At 55.1% G+C, this 19,601-nt stretch overlaps 2 protein-coding genes across 8 annotated transcripts in view; one reads left to right on the top strand and one right to left on the bottom strand.

Moving 5' to 3' along the window:
* The window catches only part of UNC5A (unc-5 netrin receptor A), a 61,857-nt gene extending 60,573 nt beyond the window's left edge, over positions 1-1,284 (top strand). For both annotated transcript variants that reach the window (XM_087429368.1, XM_087429367.1), the window contains one exon: positions 126-1,284. In XM_087429368.1, the coding sequence (XP_087285494.1) occupies positions 126-291 (166 nt within the window). In that variant the 3' untranslated portion in view covers positions 292-1,284. The remainder of the gene's footprint in view (positions 1-125) is intronic.
* HK3 (hexokinase 3) lies at positions 1,255-18,875 on the bottom strand. Of its 6 annotated transcripts, none has more exons than XM_087429363.1 (19): positions 18,754-18,873; positions 15,534-15,655; positions 11,140-11,302; positions 10,791-10,945; positions 10,585-10,704; positions 10,399-10,494; positions 9,517-9,616; positions 9,252-9,435; positions 8,610-8,765; positions 8,226-8,459; positions 7,560-7,855; positions 7,403-7,482; positions 7,120-7,239; positions 4,344-4,439; positions 4,073-4,172; positions 2,302-2,485; positions 2,050-2,205; positions 1,668-1,901; positions 1,255-1,587 (listed from the first exon to the last, which is right to left on the bottom strand). In XM_087429363.1, exons 2-19 carry the CDS (start codon positions 15,627-15,629, stop codon positions 1,443-1,445), a joined length of 2,715 nt encoding a protein of 904 aa, XP_087285489.1. In that variant the 5' UTR covers positions 15,630-15,655; positions 18,754-18,873; the 3' UTR covers positions 1,255-1,442. The 6 variants fall into 6 exon arrangements, with proteins under 6 accessions (XP_087285489.1, XP_087285488.1, XP_087285490.1 ...); XM_087429362.1 differs by having other exon boundaries at positions 7,319-7,482; positions 18,754-18,871; XM_087429364.1 differs by having other exon boundaries at positions 7,403-7,458; positions 18,754-18,871.
* Positions 18,876-19,601: the final 726 nt, after the last annotated feature.

The following is a 19,601-nucleotide window of genomic DNA, read 5'->3' as shown; positions in this document are numbered from 1 at the left end:
ATGCCCCAGCTGCTAGCAGCCTGGGTGTCCAGTGTGCTTGGCTGAGGGGAAGCCCTGCCCTTGGGTGGGCTGGGGGGCAGGAGCCAGCAGCCCGCTGACAGGCTCTCCTCCACTCCCCTTCACAGCCATCTCAGCTTCTTTGCCTCCAAGCCCAGCCCCACAGCCATGATCCTCAACCTGTGGGAGGCCCGGCACTTCCCCAACGGCAACCTCAGCCAGCTGGCTGCAGCAGTGGCGGGACTGGGCCAGCCAGATGCTGGTCTCTTCACGGTGTCAGAGGCCGAGTGCTGAGGCCAAGCAGGCCCACAATGCCTACACTCTCACCAGCTTTGGCAGCCACCAGGGACAGACAGAAGCCGGACAGGGCCCCTTCCCCCACACTGGGGAGAGATGTGCGGACAGGCCTCCTCCTGGTGGATGCTGTCTCCTAACACTGGCCCTTGTGTAGTGCCCTGCCCACACTCCCACCCCTCCACGGCCTGCCTGGCCAGCCTGGCACTGCCACCTGCTATGACTGTGCCCCAGCCCCCAGGGTCCAGGGTAGACAGTGCCCATCTGAGTGTGTGTGTGTATGTACGTGTGATGCTACCTCTCCTCCTGCCCCTGGCCAGGGGCCGCATGCACACGAGCATGCACGCACACACTGGGCTTGGGGCGTGGCTCCCAGAGCGCCTGCCTGTGCTGGACCTTATGCAAACATTTCTGTGCCTGCTGGGTAGGGGCACATCTGAGGGGCCTGGCTCCAAGCCTGCGGGACCGAGGGCCATAGCCAGACAGGGGGCGGCCCCTGGATTCAGGCACATGACCCACACACAGGAGGCATGTGCCTACGCATGTCTTGTGTGCTCATCTCACACATCCCCCACACACACACATCTCACGCTGTACACCCAGAGGTCACTCACGTCTCTCACGCCCGGTGTCAGTCCACATCTGCCTCTCACATGCTGCCCTTCTCCCACCCACCCAGGGACACCCAACAGCTCCTCCTTAATCCCACCCCTGCCCCCAGCCATGAGGAGCCCTGCCCCATGGGGCGTGTGAATATGCAACGGGAGTCCCGGGCTGGACAATGGCGAGTGTGCGTGCCGTGGCGTGCCCGTTCCTGGGGCTGGCCAGTGCCCCTGTGTGGGGCCTGTTGTGTGAAGCTCATGCCCTGACTCTGTCTTAAGTGCATTTGTGCACTTACACTTGGCCTTATGTACACAGCCTTGCCCGGCCGTCGGGGCGCGTAGGGATTTTAGCGGACGTGAATGTAAATAAATTATATATATATATTGCTAACCCGAGTGCTACTTCTGTCAGGGAAAGCCAGGGGTACAGGCCAGTGACCACAGAGGGGTCACCCACGGCTGTTCTGGGAGTCCTGGGTGGCTGGGCCTGGCTAGGAGATAGATGGGGCCTGGGCTCTGGTCCAGCAAGGCTGGTTCCTGGAGACTTCTTCAGACACAGGCTGTCTGGGCAAGGCGGCAGGCAACGGCGGTGACCAGGGCTGCACCTTTGCCGGACCCATCCTCTGACTGCAAGAAGGTGACCACACAACGAGGAGCCAGTTCCCGCACTGTGGCTGCCACTAGGCTGGAGAAACTGACGGGGAGGGCCTAAGGTGAGGCCAGCCAGGCCCCACCTGGCCATGCCTCCCTGCCCAGGCTGGCACCCAGACTCACTGGGGGTGCAGCTTGTAGAGGGTCCCATCCACCCCCACGGACACGGTCAGCTCCTCCAGACCCCGGTTCTCACGAATCTTCTCCACCACAGCAGCCACACCTGCCCCACAGAGCTGGGCAGCCCGCTGGGACACAGCCTGGCACACCTCCAGGACCATCAGGGCGTCATCTGAGGTCAGGGGCAGCCCCAGATCCTCCAGGATGGCTCGGACCTGCCGCAGGGCCAGGCTGTCACTGGGGACAGGAAGGAATAGAACACAGACAGGGTCCTGCATTAGCTCCCCCCTCTCTCATAACTCCTCCTCCCACCAACCAGCTTCCACTCAAAGTAGACAGATAGACTCCTTTGGGAGGTGGAGGGAGGTAATTCAGGCCCTAGCACCTTTCGATCTCAGAGAGAAACTTGGTCTTGAAGATGTCCCTGGTCTGAAGGCACTGGGTCTGCTGGCCCCGGAAGAGAACTCCAAGGCTGGTCAAATGCAGGAGGATGTGGCGGACGATCTCCCCCAGGTACATGCCACTGATCATCTTCTCAAACCTGCATGAAAGCATGTGTGCCCACAGGGCAGGAGACCCCACCGGCTATCACAAGCACCAGCCACCACCAGCCGCCCCTGCCCAGCCCAGCCCACACCTCTGCTTGCCAGGGTTGATGGATGCCTGGTCCACACGTGCATCAAAGCAGGTGCTGAGCACACCCAGAGAGCCATCATCCCCAAAGGCGCCCCACTCCATGTTGATGCACATGTGGCCTGAGTCCCCGGCCACGCCCGCCACATTCCGGAGCTCCTCCATGTAGCAGGCATTCGTGCCAGTTCCTGCGGAAAGGCCAGACAGGGTGGGAGCCATTTACTAACACAGACAAGACCCCTCTGAGTCCTCCCACTGAAATGGCAAAAATTCGGCTCATTCCCTACCTCTCCATCTCCCCATGCTCAAGACATGTCCCAGGTCCTGGTCTTCCTTCCTTCCTGACATTCCTTCTACAGACCCTGCCAGCACCAAGCCCATTGGGCCTCGACCATTTCCCCTACCAGCACCACCATCAGTGCGTCTCCCTTGCTACCCCAGGGCCCTCCTAAAATGTCCATTAGTCATGTCATTCCCCTGGGAGATGTGTGACAGCCCCCAGTGTCTGCAGGTGAGAGACCCAAGCTCCCTGTACGGCCTTCCAGATCTTTAGTCAGACTAGCAGGTGCTGGGCCAGGAGCTGGGGACATAGAAGGGAATCAGACACGAGGATCACGGAGCCCCACAGTGGCCAGAGGTTGGGCAATGAGCAGCCAACTCTGATATTGCCTATATGTGCCCAAATAGAAGCGCAAAGAAGAGCATTATGGGAGCCCTGAGCACAGGTGACTCTTCCTGCCTAGAGGGTCAGGAAAAGCTACAGAGAGACAGTGACATTTGGATTTGACCTTGAAGCCAAGAAGCACAGAAAGGAAAGGCATTCCAGGCAGAGGGGACACCCTGGGTAAGGCAACTCATTCCTCTCCCCAGCACACGGTCGGCTCTAGGCAGGTGGTCTCCTTGTTGGCCTCACCTGGAATTCCTCCCTCCAGTTGTTTATTCACACAGCAGTCTGGGCACGCCTGTCCTGAGTACCTCCCCATAACAGGCTCTATGTTCCAGAAGCTCCCATTCTCACGGGAGGCTACCGCCTCCTCTAAGAGACTGATGCCAACAAGCTGTGGGAGCCCTCCTCCCCCACCTAGCCAAATCCCTTCTTTCAAGGTTTCTTTTCAAGCCCCATGCATGTGGGGACCACCTCCTTTCCAATCTTGGCCTTGCTGCCCTGGCATGTAGAGTGAGATTCAGCTCTCTGACTGCCATGTACTGTTCTGGGCTCAACCCCCACTAAACAGTCAGTTCTGAGAAGGTGGGTATTTCCCCCTTCTTTGTGTGTCTTCCAGTCCCTTCATCCAGCCCCCAGCTGGCCACAGGATAGATGCTTAATAAAGACTGAGAATCTTGGACTACCTGAAGGACCCTCACAGCTCATTCTCTGTCCCCCCTGCCCCCACCTTACAACCCTTTGAGACAGGCATTACTATATCTCCATCTTAGAGAGGAGGAAACTGAGGTTCTGGTGACTTGCCCAAGGGCATACAGGTGGAAGCGGCAGAACTAGTATTTTCACCCACATCTGTATGACTCCAAAGCTCAGATTCATTTAATAGATGGGCAAATTGAGGCTCAGAGAGCTTAAATGACTGTGAGTCAGTAGCTGAGCTGGGCTGGACACCCAAGCTCCAGATTCCCAGTCCAACAGAGTGTTCCAGGGCCCCACTGGGTCAGATGGGAATGATCCCCAAGGCCAGGGGAACATCTGACCTGAGGAATCAAGAGGAGGCAGTGAATTAGCATCAGGCAGGAAAGGCACAAAAGAGCAGAGCCCTCCTCACCGACAATGAGGCCAACCTCACAATGGGGATCTTCATAGCCACAGGACATCATGGTCCCCACCGTGTCATTGACAATGGCAACCACATTCAGCTCCACTGCCTGCACACAAAAGGATGCTGCTAGTTGCTGGGCAACATGGTTGTCACAGCAACCGGCACTGGACCAGGAGGTCTCCACTGCAGAGGGCCCCTTCTTAGGAAGCAGGAGACCCTTTTGCTCCCCTCGAGGCCTACTGCAGCCCTAAAGCACCCCTGGAGGCAGACTCCTTACCTTCCTGCGCCCAATGGCTTCCCGTAGCAGACACACAACATCCTGGCCCTCACAGTCTGATGCATTGAAACCCTTCGTCCAGTTCAGGAGGATGCCCTGGGGTGGGACCAAGGAGGGGCAGGAAGCTGGAGGCCCCTTGGAATCTCACTTGGTCCCCCCAAAGCCTGCACCCCATCAGGAACATATGATCTCCCCCTCCCCATGCAGGATTCCATGCCCACTCTGCCAGATGGTTGAGGGCCTTGCCCTCTGCCCCCTCCCAACTCCCCAGGAGCCTTTCCGTGTGAAGAAACCTATTCATAACCATCCAACCTATGTCTTCTATTATTAGTGCCAGAATGCTCAGGTGGTCTGAGGGTCTGGCCATTTTAAGACATTTGCCCAGAAGGAATGGCCCTTTGTAATTGGGTTAGGAATGAACAGAGCTGGTAAAATGAGTGCTGTGTGTGAGAAAGGGGAGAACGGAGAAGGCTCAGAGGTCCAAATGACAGCAGAGTCTGCTCTTCCAGAAAGACTAGCAAGAGTCACTTGAAAGAATTCTCGGAGTTGGGACAGAGCAGTGTCAATGGGAGATTCACTCATGTTTTCCAGATATGAGTGAAGGACGAATGGGAAAGCCAGAACCCAGACACGCGGGCAGGATGGGCAGGAACAAGACAGACACGTCTTTACTGTGATAAATTGGTCTTAAATTGCGGACTTAGTGATGGGGGTTTGACTGTGCTTAGGACTGTTCTTTTCCCTTGACTGTGCACTTCCTCTGAGGCAGGGGGAGCAGGAATTACTCCACTGCTGTTAGGAGAAAAGGCCTGCTCTGCCCAAAGTAGGAGCATGAAGAACAGCTCTGGAAATCTTTGGGACAGGAGAGTTTAGAAATATGAACCAACATTTCCTCCAGTAATATTTCCTTTTATCCCTTTCCCCATGTAAAAACAGCTAGAGTGTTCTATGCTCATTGTCTCAAAAACAGACACCAGATAGAGCGAGAGAGTGAATGAGCAGGAGAGCCAGTCTGGGGGAGAGTGGATCATGAGAAACAGCAAAGCTTCCATGCTCCCAGACAAGAGAGAGACCCCCTGGTATGGGGAAGGCGAGGGGGCGGGGACGTCAGAGCCAGGTTTTGGATGGCTTCCTGAGAAAGGTACCCTCTGCCCTGGGCATGCCCCTTGGGGAAGGGGAGGAGACAGAGGGATTTGGGTGATCTGAGAGCAGAGGTGGCCTCTGCCCTCCTTCCCCACATAACACCCAGGGAGGTGTCAAGACCCAAGAGCAGAAGTGGCAGAGTCCTGACAGCTGGGGCCTGGGCGCCTCCCCGAGTGCCTCGTGTGCCTGCACATTCTGTACATCAAAGGATGTTGTGCAGCTGAGAGGGGCCCCTACCTGGGGAAGGGAGTCCCCAGATTGATTAACATTAAGTTTTCACCCCTCAAACGAATGTGGGTTTAACACAGAAATTAAGTTCAGTTATAGAAAATTAATAGGATCATGTTTCGGGCCGGCCCTGTGGCTTGGTGGTTAAGTGCGCGCGCTGCGATGCTGGTGGCCCGGGTTCGGATCCCGGGTGCGCATCGAGGCACCACTTCTCCATTCATCCTGAGGCCGAGTCCCACATACAGCAACTAGAAGGATGTGCAGCTACAACATACAACTACCCACTGGGGCTTTGGGGGGAAAAAATAAAATAAATAAGATCTTTAAAAAAAAAAAAAAAAAAAAAAAATAGGATCATGTTTCTTGCATGCCTGATCTTACACACTGAGTCCCGCCTGCTTCTCACACCTTACAAAGAATAATCATAAGGTGCCAGCATTGGTGCTGCTTAGCCTGGAGCAGAGCAGACCAGCAGAGACACTCAACCGCACCATCCAGAGGACCACAGTGCAGAGCAGAGCCGAGTACAAAGGCAAGTGTCTGAGGGAGGTCGGAGCGAGAGCGAGGGTGAAAACCACACAAAGGCTGGTTGGAATAGAGCAGGTGGAGATTTCAGTGAGCGCAGGTGTGGAAGAAGGCCGTGGGCACCTTCAGGGGCAGTGAGCTCCTCATCACAGGAGGCTTTTCAGCAGAAGTTGAGGGTGTTGAGGAGGAGACTCCTGGGAGCTTGGGCTGGAGGTCTGGGCGGAGCCGTGTCCATGTCAGGCCTCAGGTGTGTGCACTGAGGAGTCTAGCATTCTTGCTGAAGGACCCGCGGAGGTGTGTGCTGAGTGGGTACCGTGTCTAGACCTGCACCTGCTGCTCTGCCACCCCAGTCAGGCACCCAACCCCGAGCCAAGCACTGAGAGGGCCACAAGCAAGGCCAGGAAGGGGAGAGAGTGCAAAGAAACCATGCAACCACAAGCCACTTTGAGAGATGGAACAAACGTTGCTCCACACAGGTCCCCTATGCTAGTGCGCCAGTGCTGCAGATGAGACAGTCAATTGTCGGCGGGTCAGCCCCCACCTGGGCCTGCGCTGCTCCCAAGTGCCCCAGACCTAACCCTGGCTCCACTCTCTTGCCCATTTGCAGCCTCCAGCAGTATCCATGTCCTTCTTCATCCCAGGCCTCTTCACAGCCCTGGATTCTAGGCCACTCCACCACACCCCCTCTCCCTGGGCACACCATGTCTGGGAAAACTGAGGCTGGGTGCAGGCCCAGCTTAGCAGTGCCTCCACTCACCCCTCCACTCAGCCCAGGACACTCAAAGCCTCTCCCCAGCTTCTTGCCCACTCCATGAATGGAATTGGAGGTGAGGGGGAGTCCCTGGGGATGGCTTCTCCTGGCCCTCCCTCCCTCCCTCACCTGGTCCAGGCCGAGCTGCCTGCATGGGAAGGAGAAGGTGAAACCCAGGGGGAGGCTCTGCCCACTCAGGCCCTGCTTCTGCTGGAAGTCCACGATGCAGTCCACAATGTGGTCAAAGAGCTGAGGGGTGGAGCAAGTCAGGCAGTGGGCCACCCCTGACCCTTCCCCACTCCTGACATCAGGCCCAGGCTGTGGGTACCTGCTGTCCAGAGCCCTGAGCCACACACTCAGGAATGGAGTAGACCTGGTTGGTGATCTGTACACCTCCTGTAGCCACACGTACCAGGAGGACCCGAAAGTTGGTGCCCCCGAGGTCCAGTGCCAGGAAGTCCCCACGCTCTGTGGGACAGAGACCAGGAAGAGCTGGTGGCTCCACTCCAGCACACACTGTGACCCCTGGGAGCCCATGTCCCAACCCCACACTCAGACCAGGTCCTCACCACTGCCATCAGGTGTGGCCCGGACATAAGTGGGCAGCATGCGGAGGGAGGAGGCCTCCCCGCGGAGCCCCTTGGTCATGGCCTCCCGCATCTGTGCCTGCACCGCTGCCAACTGCTCTCGGTTCAGTCGGAACGGCGCCAGGGTCTCCTCCAGCAGGCGCCGGTGAGCAGCCAGACGGGCAGCCACGGCGGTCACCATTGCCACGCCCCGGCCACCCCCATCCAGAGAGGGAATGAAGGAGACATCACATTCAGGGGCCAGGAACATCACTGTCTCCTGCAGGATGCTGAGGAACCTACACAGACACATATCAGGCCCACCCTGGCTTGGCACCCAGCCCTGGCACCCAGGGCTTCCTGAAGCCCTGGACCCCATCACTTCAAATCAATTCAGTTCTAAATCCATCTGTGCACCAACCATATTCCCAGTGCTCCCAGCGACCCTCTTCCTTGCACACTCGAGGAGAAGCAACTTCTCTCTCTCCTCTGACCTCTTCCCCTCCCCCTCCCAGCCCCTGTCTGGCCTCACTCTGCTTGGGTGCCATTTATAACCACTGCCTTGCAACCCATGGTACCAGAGTGCTCTCTGGGTGTATATCACAAACACACGTGTTCCTGCTCACACAGGATCACAGTATCACACAGGATCCTGTATATTCCCAATACCTGGGTTGTCGCTCAAACACTCGGCCTCCGGTGGCCACAGTGATCTGAAGCGTCTGCTGCTCCCGGCTGTGCTGGAGGTGGGAGAGGACGGCAGCCAGGGCAGCTGCACAGAGCTGGGCAGCCCGCATGCACACAGCCGCACACACGTGCTGCACGAGCTCAACGTCTGAGGCCCCTGGGCTCAGGCCCAAGTCCTGCAGGATAGTGTGCACACGGGCTGCCCCAGCCGAGGGGCTGGGGGGGGCAGGGTGCTGCTTTGGCATTCAGGTATCCCAGAAGCTCCCCAACCCCCCCGAAGCCCATGGCTACCTGGGGGTCAGAGCATCCTCCCCTCTCCCAAGCCAAGAAGCCCCTTGTCTAAGCCCACTGGCTTTTCCCACTCACTCCTCCATCTCAGCCACATGCTCCAGGAGGATGCTGCCTCGACTCAGCAGGGCAGGGGAGGTGCAGCCACCAAAGAGGACCCCACACTGGGCCAGGTGAGCCAGCACAAGCCGCACCAGCTCACCCAGGTAGAGGCCCCCAATCATCTTCTCAAACCTGCAGGGGGGAAGAGTGGCTGAGCAGAGCCTTTCCAAAGCCCTCAGCCCCCCTGGCCCCTCCAAGAGTCCCCAAAGAGAGGTCATTTTTGGGGGGGTCCCCAGACGAGAGGTTCCAGAAGAAAATGGCCCCCCAGGTGGGTATTTACCCAGATCCTGCTGCCCCCTCCAGCGTAGGTTAGGTTCAGGGGGCACCTGGAAGGTGGCAGGACCCAAAGGAGGGCAGGGGACACTTTGCTCAGCTACCCCCAACCCCCAACTCCTATAAGGACTGGTCAGAGGCAGGAATAAGGGAGGGCCAAGCGTTGAAAACTCTGGGTTCTAGAACCTTGAGCCCTTCCTTCTTTGAGCCTGGCCAGGTTCCCCCCAGGGAGCAACCTGAAGACCCTCCAATTGAGAGGGGAGGGCCTAAGGGCCAGAGTACAGAGACAGCAGAGGCGGAGGGGAGCAGAGCAGCGATAGGGCCTAGATCAGAAGGTCAGGCCACCTCTGGGCACCGGGATTCAGGGACTCGCGGTCCAGGGCACAGTCGAAGGTGGTCAGCACTGGCCCCAGGGCCCCATCATCGCCGAAGGAGCCCCACTCGACACTGACGCAGACGCGGCCCCGGTCCTCGTCCAGCACTGCCACATGCCGCGCCTCCTCCATGTAACACGCATTGGTGCCAGTGTCTGGCAGGGACGACCCCATCAGGGCCTGCCCACCAGGCAGCTGTGCCCCCTGCCCACCATCACAAATGGCCCGCAGCTCACCTACAACGAGCCCGACCTCACACGGCCCAACCCCTGGCTCGCAGCCCATCATAGTGCCCACCGTGTCATTCACCACGGCAACCACGTCGATGCTGTAGGCCTGGACAATGGAGAGGGCAGAGGTCAGGGCCAGCCTGAGGGGCAGAGCCAGGAACCTGGGGGATGGGCAGGGCTGGGACCCTGGCTTTGATGGAGACACCCAGAGTCCATGAAACACACATGCCCTATACATTTGTGTCACATACACTCTAGGCCCATCCACCCTATAGAGGATTTTCCTCCCATCCTATGCCCCTCTTGGCTCCTCCGCCCTCAACTCAGGCCCTGGGGGTCTCAGGGGCTCCCAACCTCAGCCATCACCTCCAGAACACCAGTGCTCCCCACAGGACCAGGACAAGGGTGGCAAGTGCTGCACCTTGAAGACCGTGCTGTAGGCACCTCACTCACTCACCCTCATCCTGGCCTGGCTCCCTGAGCCTACTCCTCCCAGCGCTGACTTCTGCCACTCGCACAGCCCCTTGGCAGTTAGTCCAGACGGATCCACCTCTCTCAGGCCTCTAGACTTTTGTATACTTCCCTCTGAAACTAGATCTTCCTCCCCAGCCACAGCTCATGCACCTGGCAAACTCCTCCCTCAAGTCCCTGCTCAAGTCTCAGTGTGCCCTCCTCAGTGCTCCAAGAGTCATCGGAACCACCTCCTCAACTGGGATCGTCTTATTGGAATGCTTTCCCCACTACCTGGGAGGTCCTGGAGGACAGGGTCAGGTCTTCTCATCTTTGCTTCCCCCCACAGTCCTAAACATTTATTTGATCTGCCTACATCTGCCAGGCCCAGGCCAAGGCCCCGTGGGCAGCCCTCCCATCGCTCTTGCCTCTACTTACCCCCTGCCTCTGGATGGCGTCTCGCAGCAACTGGACCACATCCTGGCCTTCCACACCACTGCACCTAAAACCTTTGGTCCAGGAAATGAGGGTGCTCTGGGGGGAAAAAAGCCAGGTCACTCCTCCAATGGCCTTCATGGGGCTGCAGCCCCTCTATCCACTGTCCCTGTGCCCACTCTGCCTCACCCTGTCCAGGCCTGTCTGGTGACAAGGGAAGGAGAAGCTGAACCCAAGTTGCAGATTCTGATTGCCCACAGGGAGAGCATCCAGGAACTCAGACAGGCAGCAAGCGGCAAAGTCAAAGAGCTGTGGGACAGATGTGGGGCTCAGTTCTGCCCACCGGAGCCCCAGCTGCCCAGCTGGGCCCCCGAGACTGGGCAGTTAGCGCTCACCTGCTGACCAGGACCCAGCATCACCTCTTGGGGGATCACAAACTCCTGGCTCCGGGGCTCCATCCTGTGCCCCTCAGTGCCAGTCAGGGTCACCCACAGAATGCGCAGTGAGGCCCCTGTGGCCCCCAGCTCCAGCACCAAGAAGTCTCCTTGCTCTGGGGAAAAGCAGGCCGCAGAAAGGCATGCACCTGGTGAGACCAAGCCCTCTGCCTCCCAGAAACATCCCCAAGGCCTGCAAAGTCTCGTCAAGGGACCTTAGAGATGGAGACAGGGATAAGGAACTGCCCTCTCCTCCAGATCAGAATCCTCTCCCCAGGCCTGGCCACCCATCTTAGTCTATGTCACCCACCAGTGCCATGTGGGGTGGACCCCACGTATGTGGGCAGCATCCGGACAGCAGAGGCAGGGCTGACCTGCCCCCCCAGCGCCTGCTCCATGGAGCTCAGGAGGCTAGCCTGGATCTGCCGCAGCTGTGCGCCTGTCACCTTGAACTGTCGCAGACACTCCTGCACCTAAGGAGAAACAGGCCAACATCTGGGCGGGAGCCCTGTTGGCCTAGCTAGGTTCCTCGACTTCAACCAGGACAGGCCAGCCGTGCCCAGCTCACACCTCCCCTCACCAGTCTAGACCAGCAGCCCCCCTCGGCTTCCCCAGGGGCTGGCCTGAGCCCTCGCTGAGCCTTGCTGGTCTCCCCAGCACCTGCCCAGCCGTACTTCTTGCCTCCTCACACACCTAACTCTCTTGACCTCACAGCCTGCACTCAGCTCCTGCATCCTCAAAAGGCTCCTTTCTGGAGGGAAGACCCACACACTTCCTTCTCCTGCTCCATTCCCTCGTGGCTCCTTCTTTGAATTCAGGGTTTGGTGAGGCCTCTCTCCTGTCACACCATAACTGACGTCTCTCTGGCTCCCCAGTACCCAGAGCCAAACTGCTCAGTGAGTTGTGGTTGAATGAGCAAATGAACGAACAAACGTGTGAACACACTTCAAGTTCAGGCACTTCTCTCTCCTGACCCACTGGATCTGGAGCCTGAGCAAGCCCAGCCCAGGAGAATTTGGAGACCACACCTCAAGAGGACAGTCCTCCCGCCAGGTGGCTTTCCTTCCCACAGACATCAGCTAAGGCCCTCCTACACACACAGCACTATTCTCAGCATATGCTGCACAACTGGCTGAGGCCTGCTCTTGTGGAGCTCAGAGCCCAGTGTAGGGGACAGAAAATCAGCAAATAAACATATAATATGGTTCTGGTACTAATGGTAGCTATTAAAAGAAAAAAAAAGACAGGCATAGAAGTCCGAGAGTGACCAGGGGAGGAAGAGGTATTTTTGGATATTGGTCAGGGAAGGTCTCCCTGCGGAGGTGACCTAAATGAAGGAAGGGAAGGAGTCATTTGAAGATCTGGGGGAAGAGCATAAAGGGATTTCCTTCAGAACAAGGGGATGGATTTAGGGGAAGGCTGGGCTGGGGTGGATCAGAGAGAAGGGAGGGGTGAACAGGCAGGGAATAGGACAGAGGATAGGACACCCCAGATTCTTCTCCACCAGAAGCCTGAGTTAGAGGATTTTAAGAAGAGCCCCCATGCCTCATCTCTGTGTGGAAACCTCCCCCAGACAACACTCTGGCCTGTCCTTTCAAGAGGTTCCAGCTCCCTGGGTTGGTTGGAGGGTCCCACGACTCCCTTCTCCCAGGTTCAGCCTTTCCCGGGCCCCCACCACCTGTTGCACAGGAATTCCATTCCTATGACGCACTGCCCCCAACTGGACCCATATCTATGAAGTAACCACTCAGGCACCTGGTTGAGGAGCAGGGAGAGCCAGGGAGGAGAGGCTGCCCACTAAGGGAGATGGGAGTGACTCAGTGCCCCCCTGCTTTAGGAAGAGAATGGGAAACAGATCCCTAAGGAGGCAAATGATCCTAACTAGAGTACCAGATGTTCAGTTCCTTGTTTACGTTACAGCAGATGCTTCCAGCAGCCATGCATAACCTTAGGAGAGGTTATTCCTGTGTTACAAATGAGGAAACTGAGGTTCAGAAAAGGACAGTTATCTGCCTAACCCAAGCAGCTATTAAGGGGCAGGGTGGGATTCGAACCCAGATCTGACAGCAAAGATGTTTCCACATAAATGTGGAGACTTATAAAAACTAGCAATTTCACCTGAAAAGAATCCAAAGCTGATGAAGTTTGCAGCGAAGAAACCCCATAGGATCTAGTGTGAGAAAACTTACGCCTGAGTCCTCGCCCTGCCATTTCCTGGCTGTATGGCCCTGGGCAAATCAAACCTCTCTCTGAGGTGACAAGAGCCACCTCTTGTGCAAAACCAAAAGAATAATAATACTCAGAAGGCCCCCAAGCTCCCAATGCCAGGGGCCATGCCTTGTTCATGGCTGTATCTCAGGGCCACACAGAGTGGCTGGCTCGAGGCACGCACTCAGGAAGGATTTGTTGACTGAGTGGTCATGGGGGCATAAAGATTAAAGGGGATAACGTACGTGAAAGTGTAAAGTGCTGTTCAGATGTGAAGGGTGTTTTATTATTGCTTAATGACAACAGCAGAGTTGTGGAGAAGTCGATGACTTGGCCAGACGGATCTATTTCTTCCTTTTCCTCTCGAGTGTAGTGAGAGGTACAAGAGGAGTGACTAAGAGATGGCAGAAGCTGCAAGAAAAGACAGGAGGACTTCCCTGGCCAATTCTGGGGGGCACGCAGCAGCCAGGAGAAGCTACTGGAGTCTTCCCCTCAACCTCCCCCAGGAAGAGTGGGCAGACCCCTCAGCCAGGAGGGCAAGGAGCAAAGCATTAGAGAGAGGGTGAATCCAATATGGCGTCAATGCTGGCTCCTTTGACCAATTTGCTGTGTCAGTTGGTCTGGGCCCATCACCTCACCTCTGAGCGGGTTTTCTCCTCTAGCAGGAACAAAAATAGCACCCACTTCTCAAAGATGTTGTGAGGACTGAGAAGACAGCAGATGTGAAGGAGTGGAACAGTGGCTGGCCTATAGGACATGCTCAATGAAACAAGGGTTCCCTTTCCTCAGAGCATGAGAGACAACCAGCCTGGAGAGCTTGATTCCATGCCCTCTCTGGTGACAAAAAGAGACCTTGGGGAAGGGGCGGGGAAGGGACTTTGAGATGGGACAGGGCTCTGACCACATATAGTTAACTAACCTTTTCAGATCACTGAGGGAAAGGGAGCCCAGGGTGAGGCCTGTGGTACTAAGAGGGGGCCCAAGGCCAGAGGAAGTTGGCATTCCAGTGAAGGTCCCCCAAAGCCAAAGGGAATTGTCTTTAAACCGCAGGTATGTGCGGGCCGGCCCCGTGGCTTAGCGGTTAAGTGCGTGCACTCCACTACTGGCGGCCCGGGGTTCGGATCCCGGGCGCGCACCAATGCACAGCTTCTCCGGCCATGCTGAGGCCGCGTCCCACATACAGCAACTAGAAGGATGTGTAGAAGGATGTGCAACTATGACATACAACTATCTACTGGGGCTTTGGGCGGGGGTGGGAAGGAGGAGGATTGGCAATAGATGTTAGCTCAGAGCTGGTATTCCTCAGCAAAAAGAGGTGGATTAGCATGGATGTTAGCTCACAGCTGATCTTCCCCACAAAATAAATAAATAAATAAATAAAAATAAATAAACTGCAGGTACATGCAATGGAGCCAGCAGGGCAGATGTGGGACCAGTGCAGGAGACTTAGGAGGGAGGGGCACAAAGTGAGAGAGGAGACAGTGGCAGGCCCTAGAGCCAGCCCCAGCCAGGCAGGCCCTGTAGCCCAGTCATTGCTCACTTCTGTGGCCTAGCTATGGGTTGCACACAGAGGAAATGCTTACAGCAGGGTCTGGGGCAGAGGTTGGACAAGGGCGAAGTGGGAGCATGAAGTGCAGTGAGGGGGTGACATCCCCACAGTTTGGGCAACAAGCCAAGTCCAGCAGATGTCAGAATGAGCAGGGAAACTAAAGAAACTGCAGAGAACAGTTCGAGAACCCTTTCACGGATGCCTCCTCTGAGCAGGTCCTTTATCTCCATTAGCTCACTTAATCCTCCAGGGGGTGGGAGGATTAGATTTTATTTTCCTCCATTTTTCTGATGAGGAAACAAAGACTAAGAGATATGAAATGACTTACACAAGTGTTTCCTGCTCGAGGGTGTGGTATGCAAAGGGCTTCTAAATCTTGGTCAAGACTACATGAAAAAGAGAACTCACTCGAGCTAACCTGAGGCATGCAGACTATGCTGCATAATAACCTCCAGGTTGAGGTGGGCACTGAAATCATCTGTGTGTGCCTGACTGCAGTGGCTATGTTGAGGGGAGGGAGACGTGCAGGAGTGACGAGAGATGTAGGGAAAGAAGGGCCTCAAGAACACAGCTTTCTACCAGAAAGCCCTGAGAGTCCTTTCTAGACGGCATCCACCCATTTGGGGCAGGGGCGGTGCCTGTGTGGCAAGGTGGCAAAAGCAATATGTTTGGAGATAAAACATCTCAGCTCAACCTCCTGTCATGCCTTAAACTCAAGTCATTTCACTTCTCTAAGTCCCCTCTTTCTCAGCTGAAAAATAAGGAGGCGATCCCTGCCTTGCTGTTGTGTGGAGCCTCGAAAGAGAGGTTACCAGATCAGATATGAAAGACTCGGTAAACTGGACAGGGCTGCACGAGTGTAAGCCCATGCCCCATGGCATCTTCAGCTGATCCTGCTCTTGACAGCCTTGAACAGGCATGAGACGGGAATCTAGTGCTGAACTTACCAGCTCAGAGCTGTCTGAGGGGCAGGGCAAGCTCTCCTGGGGGTAGCAGGGGGCTCCTTCCCCTTGTTGCAACCCTACAGGCCCAATGGAGTCCATGTGGTTCCACAATGAGGGGTGGCCACCTATGGGAAGAAAAGGACAGCCCGGGTGAACCACGTATTCTACAGGCCCTCGGAGGCTGTGACCTAGACCCTCAACCTTCTTCCTTCTGAAGGGGACCAGGAAGGAAGCTGTGGGCAGAGCCCAGAACCTCTGACCATTATAGAACCTTCAGTAATCAACCAGAAGGCCTTCGTTTTCCAGAAGCATGTGTAAGGAGAAAGCACTGGGAAAGCTGATTTCTAATCCCAATGCCATTCTTTCATTCTGTCCTTCATTCACATTTACCAGTTCCTGATGCCCACTGTGCTGGATGCTGGGGTACAGATGAAGCAGACCTAGACCCCACCCCCAGGGACCTCACAGCCTTATCAGCAATCACAGTACATTGACACAGGCGTGATAGAGACAGACATGCTGCTGAGCTTGCAAGTTCAGGGACGTTCTAGAGGTTTGGAACAAACGGTGTGACGCAAGAAGGGGCCAAAGACCTGCTGGAGAAGCAGGCAGGCTGGACTATGGATGGCCATTGTGCCAAGATAAGGTGCACGAATTTCATCCTGAAGGGAGACGTGCATGGGGTGGATCTGTGCTTCAGAAAGGGCTTCCACTAATGGCATGATTTTGGGCAAGTCATTTCTGACTTCTTTGAATTTCAATTTCTTCATCTTACTGTAAAACAGGAGGAAATAATATCTATCTTCACAAGGTTGTTATGAGAATTAAATGAAATAACACCTGAGAAAATGCTTTGGGAAATTTAATGTGCTACACAAACATCAGCTCATGGGTGGGTTTTGGAAGGTACAGTGATGCAGAACTGAAAGAGTTCTGCGCTCAGAGTCGAGGACCCAGCTCTCCACAAAGCAGCCGCACCAGGTCTCTCAATTTCGAGGCCTAATTTTCTTCATTTGCCAAATGCAGACCAACAGATGTCAAAGCGCTGTATGGGGGCAAACGAGATGATGAAAGCAAAAGAACCTTGCTCAGAAGGTGCCTTCAGATTTATTTAGTTAAATCTGAATTGAAACTCTATGAACTTCAATTTCCTCTTCTCTAACAGGACAAGAATTCAGTTCTTGTGAGGATTTAAGGAGTTAATGGTTCTGAAAGTCCTTTGCACACTGTAAAGGACTGTAGAATTGTCAGGTATTTTGCTCACTCAAGCTAGAGGTGATATTGCTGTTCCAGGAAGTTCCCAAGGGAGCCTTCAATGATTCAGGTGTCCTCCAAGGGTGGAGGAAAAGGGAAATGCAATAGAGGGCCCAAGATGGGCAGAAGGCATCTGTCCACTGAATCACTCCACCTCACTTCCTGTAACAGCAAAACTTCGGGAAACATACCTTCCCAAGCCTGCAGCCTCTCCCCACCTTTCACTCCCGCCACAGCCGTTTTTGCCTTCCCCGTGGCCACCTATGATCTCCTGACTGCCAAATCCCAGACTCCCAGTCTCCACCCTTACTACCCTCTCTCAAGCATGCAAAGCCATGAGCCATTCTCCTGGCAGCAAAGTTCTATTGTCCCTTCGCTTCAACAGCCAGTCTCTGCTGGGCGTCCTTCCTGAGTCTCTTATAGTCTTCATAATCCTTCTCTCCTCTCCCCTTAGACAATGGGACTCCCAGGTTTCTGGCCATAGCTCTCTCCTGCACACTCCCTCTTTATCTCACTCACCCCCAAGGTTTGATTAAAACCTCTGTGTGAGGGCTCCCAAATCGACCTGTCCTGAGCCAAATCCCAAATTCCAGTGGTCTGTTAGACATCACTCTCCAGATGCTGGAGAGGCTCCTCAAACTCAATAGTCAAAGCCACATTCACTTTCTCCTTCACTTCTCCCCAAGAAATTCTTCTCTTGTCCTCCAGCTTAGTTGCTCTCTCACAGCTATCCAGTTTGCCTGTATACATCCCTGACCCTCTCCTCCTCTATGCAATCAGTTCTCAGGCTGAAAAAGCTGAGAAGAGAAAGAGCTCTCTGGTGCGTCCCTGCCTTCCGGTTCCCACTGCTACTGCCCTAGACCTTCCTCTCATCTGATTATTCCAATAGCCTCCTGACTGATACTTCTGCTCCAATCTGTCCACCTCCCTGCCCCGCCAGCTCCCAACATGTCACCAGAGTGACTGTGCAAAAATAGATTTTATCATGTCATTCCTCAGCTCTATCTCCCCTAAGAAAGGAAGTAAAGCTTCACATTGTAATGGCTCTCACTGCAGGAAAAAAAGCCCAAAACTCTTTATCGTGGCCTTGCAGGTCCCTCGCACTGTCCTCTCCTGCTACTACCCTTCATACTCTGGCCACATTGACTACAAGCTTCGCCCTCTCTCCCGCTGTCCAGGCTTCATTCAGTGTTCCCTGAGTCTGGAACCACCATGTCTCAGTCATCTTTGCATCTTCATCCCAGCACAGGGTTTGGCATGGGTAGGTAATAATACAGCTTTGTAAAATTGGGGGTGGAGGGGATTTCTTATTTGGAAAACCAAGAAATCAGTTTCTAACAGATCTCCCCAAAGTCACATATATGTACACTCAGTTTCCAAATCTGTCAAATGGCAATGTTAGTTCCACATACATTACAGGTCTGTTTCAAGGATAAAATAGGGTAACTGAGGCACTTACCTTTGGAAAGGCCCAAGGGCTACAGACATGGTGAGCCTTCACTCTCCTTTCGAGGCCCAGCTAGCTCATTCATTCATTCATTCACTCTCTCTTTCACTCACTCTTCTATTCCACATTTATTCAGCACTTCTACATGCCAGAGACTGTGAAGCTTCCCCCAAGAAGCCCCCGTATTTACATCCCAGGAAACGTATTCATGTCTGCCTCTTCCAGCTGAGAGTCCCTGTGGGGAGGGGCACGTCTCCCACATCACTAGATCCCCAGAACCCAGCACAGGGTCTGCACACATGTGGATAACTGTTGGCCTCTTGGCTTAACTCAGCTGAATCAGCTACATGGATTGAGCCTTCCTTCTGAAAGGTATCCCAGGGAACGCTGCTAAGGATGAGAGCCACCACGGAGGACCAGCCGGCTTAGTCTTTCTAGCCTCTGCTCCTCCAGCATGGGCCAAGGAGAGATGAGGGCAAGGGGCTGGGGCTCAGGCAGGCAGGAATTAGAGGAGGCTCATACCTGGGAGAAGCTGCAGTTGGTCACTCTCCTCAGGCCCAAGCTCTTCTCAATCAATGTGAGGCATCCCACTGACCTGGTTTGTACCCAAAAATGAAATTCATGGGTGACTTGAGTTATAAGGTCCACAAGCCCCACCCTCTTCCTCAGCCACCACTTATTAGAAACGAGCTAATTCAGGAAGTGGCACTTCCGTCTGAGTCTGCCCTAAGAGGAGCCTGGGGTAAGCAGGGCCGTGGTGCAAACTTAAGCAAGATGACCGCAGGAAGTTGAAGCCCTACACTGGGTCACGGACTCTGGGACATCCCCTCGGAGCTCTGTCCATTTTACAAACACTCACAGTCTGAGTTTTGAGGTGGTGGCTCACCCCTGGAAAGGAGCTGGAGAAATACGCAGTACAACAGGCAATTCTCCAAAATGAGGTAGTACTAATGAGCAAGAGGCCATGTGGGAACACAAGAGACTAACTCTCTCCAGAATAGGCAGGGCAAGTTGAGGAAGCTGAGCCTTGAAGGAAGAACGGCAGTATGCTGGCCGAGGCAGTCCTTGACAAAGAAAGAGCATGTACAAAATCATGGAGCACAGCCACCTTCATGGAATGGGGTGCAGCTCCAAGGGCCTAAAGAGGATACATGTAGATGTGGATATATAGTGGGAGAGGTGGCAGCCAAGACTGTGGAGTCTAGCCTGTACTCTGTAGGCCAAGGGGGGAGGGCAGATTCACACTCTGGGTCTTCTCTACCGGAATGGGGAGGGGAATCTCAGGCTGCAGTGGAGCCATTGGCCACCAAGCTGGTTTTCCCCCTGAACTAGTCTTGAACGCACAGAACCTTGGGGTATCACTGTGCCCC

The sequence above is a fragment of the Ceratotherium simum genome, chromosome 4 (genome assembly GCF_057802395.1).
Source record: "Ceratotherium simum simum isolate JZ-2026a chromosome 4, ASM5780239v1, whole genome shotgun sequence".
Lineage (NCBI taxonomy): Eukaryota > Metazoa > Chordata > Mammalia > Perissodactyla > Rhinocerotidae > Ceratotherium > Ceratotherium simum.
Note: the sequence above shows the minus strand (reverse complement) of the source record. Positions and strands in the feature narration are given on the sequence as shown.